The sequence below is a fragment of the Tasmannia lanceolata genome, unplaced genomic scaffold (genome assembly GCF_043159265.1).
Source record: "Tasmannia lanceolata isolate RefF3 unplaced genomic scaffold, GAP_Taslan_0.1 ptg000019l, whole genome shotgun sequence".
Lineage (NCBI taxonomy): Eukaryota > Viridiplantae > Streptophyta > Magnoliopsida > Canellales > Winteraceae > Tasmannia > Tasmannia lanceolata.
Window position 1 is genome coordinate 18138457 of NW_027518696.1, and position 12000 is coordinate 18150456.

The 12000-nt window shown below is 39.0% G+C and overlaps 1 protein-coding gene across 1 annotated transcript; it reads left to right on the plus strand.

The window, feature by feature from the left end:
* Nucleotides 1-2255: 2255 nt before the first annotated feature.
* LOC143852385 (uncharacterized) lies at nt 2256-8114 on the plus strand. Its single transcript, XM_077361766.1, has 3 exons — nt 2256-2588; nt 2681-2776; nt 7827-8114. Exons 1-3 carry the CDS (start codon nt 2256-2258, stop codon nt 8112-8114), a joined length of 717 nt encoding a protein of 238 aa, XP_077217881.1.
* The last annotated feature ends 3886 nt before the right edge of the window (nt 8115-12000 follow it).

Below are 12000 nucleotides of genomic sequence, written 5' to 3' on the forward strand. Positions count from 1 at the left end.
GGTTCAGATTTCTCCTCCCTCTCCCTCATTTTTTCATTTTTTTCGCTAAATCTCTCCATTCCTTCTACGTTTTCCATTTTTTGTGGGATTTTGGCCTTTTTTTTCTTGCAAATATCCTCGACAAGGGTTCTGGTCTGCACTATTTTTTGTTTTTTTTCATGGAAATATCACTCTTAGTTGTTGAGAAACCTTTTATTTGGGTTTTAGGGTTCGGATCCCTTTTTTTTCCTAATCTTAGGTTCAGATCTGGAGAACCGCCTCTCCCTCGGTTCTACGGTTCCGTTCTAGGGTTCGAACCCATTTTCAGACAGATTTTTACAACTTTGTTTTGGCATTTACAGTTTGTTAGTCATCTCCAGAATTTTACAAAGTTTTCTAATCTCTGATTTTTTACAAAGTTTGTTAATCATCCAAAAAAGTCGTTAATCATGTCTGGATTTTTACAACTTTGTTTTGGATGTGTGTATTTGGGCTATGATGATTTTTACAAGTTTGTTTAGGCATGTTAATCATGAAAATAATTTTGGAGTATGCTATTAAGAAGAACATGAATTGATATGGTGATGTTTAAGAAGTCAAGTGTTTCATCCATATTTTTCTCTTCATTTTTATGCTATTTTTCTGTTTGCAATGGCTTGTTACAGATTTTTTTTTCTTTTTTACAATGGTTTTTATGGCTGATTTTGGGGGATTTCTGTTTGCAATGGCAATACTATATAATTCTGTGGGTGGTTGTTGGTGTATGGATGTTTTGGGTATGGATGTGTTGGTAGTTGTGGGTGGATGTTGGTGCTTTGGTTGTTGATGATGGTTTGGATGTTTTTGTCGTTCTTGATGGATGTTGGTGCTTTGTTGGTTGATGGATGTTTGGCGGTTTGGTGGTTTGGTGGTTGTGGGTGGTTGTTGGTGCTTTGTGGTTGTTGTTGTTTGGTGTTATGGTGGTTGTGGTTGCTTGTCGGTGCTTTGGTGGTTCGTGGTGGCTGTGGCAGTTTTGTTTCAATGGTTGTGACTGTGGTTATGGTGTCTTTGCCGGTTGGGTTCTTATCCTGAATCTTGTTTTTTTAGTATTTGGTAGGGTTACCATCATGCCTCGTTACCATTATGCCTTACTTTAAGGTACGTTTATGAGGCCAGTATGTTGTTAGTAATTGAGACCGGTATGTTTACACTTATGGTTGACATCAGAATGTCCTTATTATAGGATTGTATTAGTGCAATTGACGGGACACAAATTCATGCAAAAGTATCTCAGGATATTGAAAAAAGATATATTTGTCGTAAGCACTTCTCATCCCAAAATGTGTTAGCCTGCTACGACTTTGACCTAAAGTTTTCGTATGTCCTTTGTGGGTGGGAGGGGTTGGCATCAGACTCACGAGTGTTAGCATGTGCTATATTAGAGCCGAACGGGATTCCTATTTTGCCAGATAATAGTTAGCTTATTATTCCGTTTGTATCGATGTGGTTTCCGTAGTACTTAGCTAATTTAAGTATAATCCTTTGTTTGATTGTAGGAAAGTTTTACCTTGGTGATGCCGGGTATCCGTGCCTGCCCCATTTTATAACTCCAATCCGACGTATTGGTTACCAAAGTAATTAGAGGGCGCAGGCCTAGAAAACCCGAGGAGTTGTATAACCAAAGTAATTCGTCGGCCAGGAATGTAATCGAGCGAACTTTTGGTATCCTGAAGAAGCCATTCAACATATTAAATTCAGCACCCATGTACTCATATTCTAAGCAAATTGACATAGTGTTGGCATGTTGCTGCGTCCACAACCACATTAGGAGGGAGATGCCTGACGATTCCTACATTCAGGTTATTGACGATGAGCAGGCATCACTTTCAGCTGAAGAGGAAGAGGAGGAAGAAGGACTTGTTCCTCCTCCTCCTATGACTAGGGCCGAGGATGCAAGGGAAGGTCATAATATTCGAACCGCAATCATGAATCAAATGTGGAATGATTTCCAAGCACGTCGTCGTCGTCGTTAGGAAATGACATGGTCGCAATAATTGCGCACCTATGTATGGATGTGGATTTCACAATTTCGATGTGTAGTTTGCTGGAACCGTAGCTTATATTCCTTGCTTTGTGGTGTCCTATTTTTATAGATACTCATTTGGTGTGCTTTGTTGAGATTTGTTGATGTAATTTCTATATTTGCATTAGTATTGGTTAATGTTACTTCTACTGGTTATCTATACTTCTTTGATTGAATATTTTTTATATGAATGCTTATGGAAATTGGAGGCGAGATGGCAACAACTGCAAGTACGACAAAAAAGAAGAGGAATGTCGCCTGGAATGGAACTATGGATGGGGTTTTCTTGGCAGCCCTTAAGAATCAGATAGCTGAAGGGCAGGAGACTGGTGCCGGGTTCAAGGAGTGCGCTTACAATGCTGTTGCGCAGGAAGTGTCTGATGTCCTGAACAAGACCTTCACAAAAGATAATGTCAAGAATAGGTTAAAGACACTCAAGACAACCTACAGGACTCTGAACTCCATTATTAATCTCAGTGGCTTTGGCTGGGATGAAACCCTGTGCAAGATATCGGTTGACGAAGAAGTGAAGAATGATTACTTGAAGGTAATAAATTTTTTTTGTATATTGCCGCGTGTCATTTATAAGTTACGTGTTTAAATCATCGCCTTCATGACAATGACAATTATGTTTTGCAGTTGCATCCAGAAAAGCAGAGGTTCTTTTCAAAACGGTATCCACTCTACAAAGAGATGAAAGCTATCTGCGATGATGATTACGCACGTGGGGAGGAGGTGAGAGATAGGAGAGCGGACCCCACTTAGGTGACGCAGGACACATCGGGTGCTTCTTCATCGACCCTTCTGGTTGAGCTCGATGATATGAACGACAGCTTCCTCCATACTCTGCCTCGTGCTAGAGCTTCTTCATCTACACCTGTCGTAGATGTTAGCATGGGCTTTAGTGACTCCTCTCCTATCAGGGGCCCAACTTTTGCTAGTGGTGGGAAGAAGTGTATGCCCAATGGTTCCCACCTTGGCATTCCCATCTTATTTTGATGATTCTAATACACAAGTGATTTATATCACTAATGTGTTTGTATGTCTAAGTTGTAGATTATAATTGTACTAAGACAAGATTGCTTGGATTAAGGCAGAAGCTCTCATTGGACCACATTAGGAAGGCCAAAGACATCGGAGATCCAAGATGCATGAAGACTTAAAGCATCGCAATTGAAGATCGAAGTCATTTTAGAATGTAACAATCGAATCCTAGTTTATGTGTTTAGAGGCATAAATTAAGTTAATCTCACACACCCTAAATGTTTAAGAGATTGTCCTTGTGGTGTTCCAATACCTTGGAACCCTCATAACAATCCCAACTTGGTGTAGAGTTGGAAGCCCAATAAACATAATTGAAAATCTGCTGCATATAGGCTTCTCGAAACTCCGAGAGAATTCTCGGAGCTCCGAGCTCGGAACTCCGAGAAATCCTCGGAGCTCCGAGATTTGGTCCAGTAGCTTTTTTCCAACTTCTGTTTGTATTCTCGGAACTCCGAGGAATTGAAAATCTGCTGCATATAGGCTTCTCGGAGCTCCCAGCTCGGAACTCTGAGAAATCCTTGGAGCTCCGCGAAATCCTTGGAGCTCCGAGATTTGGTCCAGTAGCTTTTTTCCAACTTCTGTTTGTATTCCCAGAACTCCGAGAGATATTCTCGGAACTCCGAGGAATTTCTCGGAACTCTGAGAATTCTCTCGGAACTCCGAGAATTCTATTTCGGGAAGAAAAATATAGCCGTTGGAACTTTGCCAGAATTACGACTATGCCCCTCAAACGGTCATATTTGATTTTTCTATATATATGGGCTTTCTAATCTTCCCAACGATGAATCCTAACACTCTAAAAACCTATTGGAATATCCTAAGAGTGAATCAAGCTTGTTTATGCCTCTCATCCTCTAGATTTAGGATTTGGATCATAGGCTCAAATTTGTACATCTTATTCAAAGTTTGTAAACCCTTGTGAGGGATTTTTTGTTCTTTCTTTCTTTATCAAGAACATTGTATTCGGGCGAGTGTTCGGAGAAAGTGAGCCCACTCTCCATGGTGAGGATTGCCACCAAGGTTAAAGGCAGTTGGAATTATAATCGGCACCGATCTTCGCCGAAGTTAATAAGATCAAATAGTGAAGCCATCAACGGGTTTGGTTGGTGGAGTGGAGTAGACCTCGCGTTTTGAGGACCGAACCACTTTAAATCTCGGGTACACTCTCTCTTATCTCTTACTTTATATTTGCATTGCACTTAGGATTTAACTTGTGTGCTTAATTTTTTATTCTTGATATCTTAATCTTCAAAATTGGGTTAGAAGTTTTCAAAAGGTTAAAACTTGTTAGGAACCTAATTTAGAGTAAGTACTCGGGCCTACCCTTGGAATTTCACTTGGTATCAGAGCCTTGGCTCTTAAACGATTTTATTTTCTTAAAATCTTTGGTAAATTTTTTTTTAAAAATTTTAACAAAGGAAAGATCATAAGATCATTGACAACTTTCTAATTGTGAAATAACAAACATAAATGGAACCGGACTTCCGGAAGGCTATTCCACAACTAGACCTCCTTTCTTTGATGGGTCCAACTATGGACATTGGAAGACAAGGATGCGCATCTATCTTTTTTCGATAGATGTGGAGCTTTGGCATATTGTAGAAAATGGTTACATTTTGTCTTCCAAGCCATTTGAAGAATGGAATGCTGTAGAGAAAAGGCATGCAAATTTAAATTACAAAGCTATAAACTCTTTATTTTGCGCCTTATCTATGGAAGAGTTTAATAGAGTAGCTCTTTTTTATTCCGCCAAGGTTATTTTGGATACTCTTGCTGTTACCCATGAGGGAACATCACAAGTCAATGATTCCAAAATAAACTTGTTAAAGAGCAAATATGAAATGTTTTGAATGGGTCAAAATGAAAGTATTTCCGAAATGTATACCCGATTTTCTACAATATCAAATGAATTAGCTAATCTTTGTAAATCTTATCCTACTGATGAGTCACTTCCTCCACATTGGGATCCAAAGGTCACCGCCATACAAGAATCAAAGGATCTTAAGACACTAACTATGGAGGAGCTTGTACGATCTCTTATCACTCATGAGATGCTCCTCACTAGCCGTCAAGAAGAGAAGAAGCCGAAAGAGAAAGAAAAAGAAAGTCGATATTTAGCTTTAAAGGCCTCCAAGACGGACTCATCATCCTCAAATGAAGCGGATAGTGATGAGGAAGAAGCTTTAAGAAAATTTAAAAGCCTATGGAGAAAGAAACATAAAAAGAATAAAAAGAAGAAGAAAGAAGAAAGTGAAGTTGAGGGAGTTATAAGATGCTACAATTGTAAGAAGACAGATCACAAAAGATCAGAGTGTCCTCTTCTCAAGACATCTTCCTCGAAGTACAAGGGAAAGAAGGATTAGAAGAAGAATAAGGGTCTCGTCGCCGCTTGGGATGCTTCAAGCACGTCAGGCAAAAGTTCAAGCGAAGGGGAAGATAAAAAAGATGATCTTTGCTTCATGGCACTCGCCCATGAAGATGAGGTAAATTCTAACCCATCTTGTAATTCATCAAGTAGTGATAGTGGAAACATATCTTATGAAGAATTGTGCATAACCTTGCATTCTCAAATTTCAAAAAAAAAAGTTCTTAAAAAATCTATTTCAAAATTAGAAAATGAACTTGATACTTTGAAAAATGAGTCATCTTCTTCCATATCTAAATCTCAAGCATAACTTGAAAATTTTAAACTTGAGATTGAAACCCTTAAGGGTAGTTTGGATGAGAAAACTTGCTAAATTGTCAAACTTCAAGATGTGGCAAGCTCTTCCAAATCTTATAAAGATGACACTAATGATTTTCTAAATCAAATAACTCATCTTCATAATGAAAATGAAAGGTTAAGATTATATCTCCATGGATTCTTAAATGGTGATAAAATTATTGACATAATCTTGAAGAAGGCTAGTCATAGACCTAATCATGCATTTTATGATAGGACTAGTCTATCTAACCCTCATGTTAGATGCCATTATTGTAGAATCAATGGTTATTACCAATTCCAATGTGCATCTAAAATTAGGAATTGTGGTGGAACCAAGAAATCTTGGGTTCCCAAAGCCCCCATATGATTCTCTTCATATGTATTTTTAGATTAGGGGCTTGCACTTAAAATTGAATATCTTTTTATGGTTATTTAAATATCCCCTCTTGTGTTGAATAAAAACTCTAAATAGGGGGAGTTTTATGTTTGTCTTTTTCCTTGAAAAAGGGGGAGCTTAAAATTGTAAATTTTATCCCTTTGTTTTTCTTTTACCCCAATCTTTTTGATTGATGCCAAAGTGGGAGAAAAATCTAGTGTAAGGAAATATATGTGTGCTTTTATTGAAAAATCTCTTATGCTTGTCATCATCAAAAAGGGGGAGATTGTAAGCCTAATGGTTCCCACCTTGGCATTCCCATCTTATTTTGATGATTCCAATACACAAGTGATTTATATCACTAATGTGTTTGTATGTCTAAGTTGTAGATTATAGTTGTGCTAAGACAAGATTGCTTGGATTAAGGCAAAGAAGCTCTCATTGGACCACATTAGAAAGGCCAAAGACATCGGAGATCCAAGATGCATGAAGACTTGAAGTATCGCAATTGAAGATCGAAGTCATTTTAGAATGTAACGATTCAATCCTAGTTTAGGTGTTTAGAGGCATAAATTAAGTTAATCTCACACACCCTAAATGTTTAAGAGATTGTTCTTGTGGTGTTCCAACACCTTGGAACCCTCATAACAATCCCAACTTGGTGTAGAGTTGGAAGCCCAATAAACAGAATTGAAAATCTGCTGCATATAGGCTTCTCAGAACTCAGAGCTCGGAACTCCGAGAAATCCTCGGAGCTCCGAGATTTGGTCCATTAGCCTTTTTCCAACTTCTGTTTGTATTCCCGGAACTCCGAGAGAAATTCTTGAAACTCCGAGGAATTGAAAATCTGCTGCATATAGGCTTCTCGGAACTCCGAGAGAATTCTCGGAGCTCCCAGCTCGGAACTCCGAGAAATCCTCGGAGCTCCAAGATTTGGTCCAGTAGCTTTTTTCCAACTTCTGTTTGTATTCCCGGAACTCTGAGACCGCTATTTCGGGAAGAAAAATATAGCCGTTGGGACTTTGCCAGAATTACGACTATGCCCCTCAAACGGTCATATTTGGTTTTTCTATATATATGGGCTTTCTAATCTTCCCAACGATGAATCCTAACACTCTAAAAACTATTGGAATATCCTAAGAGTGAATCAAGCTTGTTTATGCCTCTCATCCTCTAGATTTAGGATTTGGATCATAGGCTCAAATTTGTACATCTTATTCAAAGTTTGTAAACCCTTCTTTCTTTCTTTATCAAGAACATTGTATTCGGGCGAGTGTTCGGAGAAGCGGAGCCCACTCTCCGTGGTGAGGATTGCCACCAAGGTTAAAGGCAGTTGGAATTGTAATCGGCACCGATCTTCACCGAAGTTAAGAAGATGAAATAGTGAAGCCATCAACGGGTTTGGTTGGTGGAGTGGAGTAGGCCTCGCGTTTTGAAGACCGAACCACTTTAAATCTCGGGTGCACTCTCTCTTATCTCTTGCTTTATATTTGCATTGCACTAAGGATTTAACTTGTGTGCTTAATTTTCATTCTTGATCTCTTAATCTTCAAAATTGGGTTAGAAGTTTTCAAAAGGTTAAAACTTGTTAGGAACCTAATTTTACCTCCTCATTAGTTGCCATTAGAGTAAGTACTCGGGTCTACCCTTGAAATTTCAAGAAGTCAAAGAAGCGTCTTAATCCTGCACTTCTATCGGAGTTGCATGTTGTGTCTTCAAGCATTAATAGGGTTGCTGATGCCATAATTTCTACTGGTGAGGTGCACAGCCTCCCTGACCTTAAAGATGCCCTGTTGAACATTGCTGGTTTCGCTAAAGGTGAGCTCATTGATGCTTATGTCTACCTACATGGGCATCACAAGGAAGCTGAGGCCTTCCTTTCTCTGGATGAGATGGACCGAGTGGATATGTTGAGGCACATTCTGCGGCGCTTGGCTATGCAGTTATGAATACATTATATGGTTGGATGGTTTATTGGGTTGTTGGGTATTTTCGTTGAACCGTTTATATATGAACTACTTTTGTGATGTTTATTTATATTGTGGGTGTAAGGGTTTGATGGAATTGTTATATCTTACGGATGGGTTTTATGGGTTTGTTAGTATGGGTTTGATGGACTAACATGTGTATGGGTTTGATGGATTTTCAGTACTGTTCCCCTGCTGTAAGCAAGTTTATTGCAATCTATTCGGATTAGCTTAGTATTCCTCTCAGCCACCCTGTTGGTTGTGATTTATTATCTGAGACATTATCTGTTCTTCATGCTTCTTTTATTGAATTTTAGTAAAACTACGAGGCAGTTGTTGGTAATTTCATTTGTTCTGAGTTCATCAAGGGTACATCCATGTATGGCTGGAATGTGGGTTTGTTGTAGCTTGAATCGAGTGAACTTCAAACGATATTTGTTGATGGATGGCATAACCTAATTGTAGCTGGTGCTTTTTATTCGAAGGGGAATCGAGATCAGAATTGTGCAAGATCCATTTTCTCTTTAATTGAATAACCACGGTTGGAATGCAAGACCTCCATTAGAACATTGTCATTTGTTGTTAACTGAGTGCACAGCCGTTCTCTTTGGTGTTAGAAAATCTGAATTAAAGTAAAGTTCCAATGAGCAGCAATTATTCTTGACACTCATAATGAAGGACATGTATTTGATATGTGGTTCATCCCGCCCATCATGAGATTTGAAGTCCTGGAGCGTAGCTCAACAACTGTTTGTGGGAATGTGGGAGTGAACTTCCCAGCTCCATTCTCACATCCAACTAAATGTTGCATTGAAGTGTCCATTTTGTCAATTTCAGGTTCTCTACTATTTGCATGGTTGTGTTTGTAACAAAGCTTCAAAGGGCCCTTCTTCTTATATGGTTTTTTTTACATGTTATTGCTTGTACTTCTGTTGGAACGTATTGAGTTCTTTATGCTCAGCTAATTGTTGGACCGATTCCATGGATGATATTTGCCTCTCATCTAAGTAAATGTTGTTTATCAATCATTTGTTGTTGCAACTATGTATGTGTTGTTTATGCGGTACCAGGTAATGGCGAAGGATAAGTTTTATGTGGTTTTCAAGGGACGACAGGTGGGCATATTCGACAGTTGGGCAGACTGCCAGCTTCAAGTGAACAGGTATAGTGGAGCATCTTATCGCTCCTATACTACAAGGAAGGAGGCAGAAGCAGCCTCAAATGTGATGAGCGCCATGAGGATTTGAAAGACAAGCGTGAAGAGGACATCCACAGTGTTCCTTGGTTTTTGGGGTTAGCCATTGGTGTGGGGTTAGTACCTATGAAAGTAGCATTTTAGACTTTTTCCACTTGTTTATGAGGTATGTTGACTCACATTATGGTTTTATATGCAGGCTGGGCATTAAAATGGTTGCTGATGCCAAAATTACTACTGGTGAGGTACACAGCCTCCCTGACCTCAAAGATGCTATACTGAACATTAATGGTTTCGCCAGAGGTGAGCTCATTGATGCTTATGTGTACCTGTACGGGCATCACAAGGAAGCTGAGGCGTTACTTTCTCTGGACGAGATGGATCGAGTGGAGATGTTGGGGCGCATTCTGCGTCGTTTGGCTATGTGATGTTTATCAATTTTTTGTTGAGCCGTTTATATATGAACTATGTGGTGTTTATCTATATTTTGGGTGTATGAGTTAGGAGGAAATGTTATAACTTATGTTTAATTTCGGTTGGTGGATCATACTATGTACGTGTTATTTATGTGGTAGCAGGTAATGCCCAAGAGTAGGTTTTTTTTCATCGTATTTTACTTTTTTTTTGGCAGAAGCTTTCACGGAATTCCGTGGGTATCGACGGCATTCCGTGAAATCTTTTGGTAAAAAATATATTTAATATGGGTTTCTACATATTTTCCCTTGCTTTCTGGGGCAAGTGAACAGCGAGAAAACAAGTGCATATTTTCCCTCGCTTTCTAGGCAAGTGAATAGCGAGAAAGCGAGGAAAAATCACAGTTTGTTTTCCTTTCCTTTCCATTTTCCCACGTCAGATTCCTTTCCTTCTTTTCCTTTCCTGCAGCGGGAAAACAAGTGAACATAGCCTATAAGAATAAAGGTTATTATCGAATTGTTAAAAATGAATCCAACTAAAGAAAAAAGAGAACAGTCATTACACATTTGAAACACAATAAGCAACTTCAAATTACACTTGTAAGAAGAAAATCAAAACAAAGATGCAAACCCCGACTGTGTATTGCCCTGAAAACCCATTAAAATCCCCACCCATAGGCTGTTATGCCAATAAAGAAAGAGAGAAAGAGATATTGCACGAATTGAAGAAGAAGAAGAAGAAGATGGAGAAGATGGCAATATAATTGCAACTTCATATGATGTAGCAAATATTTACTTATTCCAAATAGGGATTTGCCAAGGTCCATCGCATAAGGGTTTTCGTGGCTGGTTTGACATGCGACAGACCAGCCGCAAAAACCCTTTTCTGATGGATGCTAGCAATTCCCTTCCAAACATGTTTTGAGGAATACAAAATTGAAGGGCACCCTTGGAAGAACTCAATATCCCCCCTGGATCCACATCACCCAAGTCCATATATAATGAAAATGTAAAATTAAATGAATGATAAATGAGGTTGGATGATGTGGATCCGAAGGGCACCCTTGTGGCTCAGTTTTGCAAGATGGATCCACCTGTCTTAGTCACAATCCATTCAAATCTCTTATCGATCGGATTGGATTCTGATTGTTCTTCATATCCTACTTCACATGTCTCAGTCACGATCCATTTCAAGTCGGAACGTCCATTGGAATGTTCTACTAAGTCCCACTTACATTGTAAACAGTTGAATTTTAAAAAGAAGGGATTTTTGCAAAAGAAGTATTCTACTTTGCTTTATTTGCAAAAAGAGTCTTCTAGTCTGACAATTTGCAAATAGAGTCATAACATTTCAGTGAATTTTGCAAATTAGGTCATGCCATCAATATGTTACAAAAATACCCATGGTGGATTGTTGTTAACTCATAAAAAGACCAAAATGTCCTTACATAGACAAAAATAAAATAACCTTGCAAAAGACATAAATACCCATGATGATCAATGGTGTGTTTTGAAGCAAGGGCATGGAAACATCATTTCTATATATACTAGCATTCTTGGTCCATGGTATGTACGGGTGTGAGGTGTAAAAAATGGCCCCACCCTATACATGTGCTCAAGTGGAGATCGTGACACGTATCCCATCAAAACCTGAGGCAAAATGGTGTGCCCCACCCGATGCATGGGTTTGAGATGAGTTGGTTGAACCCAGCCTATCAAAATATACTAATGAGCATCACGGGTATTTGGGTCTTTTTATTATGTAATTTTCATCTATTTAAGGATATTTTGGGTGAAAAAGATGTTAACAAGCTTGCTAAGATGAGAGAAAGGAAGAGTAGGGACTTGAATCATATAAAATGCATCAAAGACGAGAATCAAAGAATGCCAGTAAAAGAAAATGAGGTTAAAGAGAGGTGGAGAAATTACTTCGATAAGTTGCTTAATGGAGAACCTGTAGCGAATTTGGGAGAACTTAATAACGCTTTTGATAATACAAACCGGAGGCTTGTCCGTAGAGTCTGAACATCAGAGGTAAGAGTAGCTATGAAAAAGATTAAATTAGGTAAGGCTATGGGGCCTGACAGTATTCCTATTGACAGGGGCGGAGCCAGGAATTTACACTTGGGGCGCGGGGCGGGGGGAAGGGTGGCTGGAATAATTTTTTTGGGGAGCCACTTACCATTACCGCCGTTCAAGAACGCTGGTAAATTTATTTTTCCTTTTAGCGGCGTTCTAGAACGCCAGTAAAAACCCTTCT

What these genes read in the sequence shown, in the direction of transcription:
- LOC143852385 (XM_077361766.1), top strand. Translation starts at nt 2,256, where the DNA reads ATGGCAACAACTGCAAGTACGACAAAAAAGAAGAGGAATGTCGCCTGG. An exon ending in TGAAGAATGATTACTTGAAG is followed by an intron (nt 2,589 to 2,680) that starts GTAATAAATTTT and finishes TATGTTTTGCAG; the next exon opens with TTGCATCCAGAAAAGCAGAG. An exon ending in ATTACGCACGTGGGGAGGAG is followed by an intron (nt 2,777 to 7,826) that starts GTGAGAGATAGG and finishes TGAAATTTCAAG; the next exon opens with AAGTCAAAGAAGCGTCTTAA.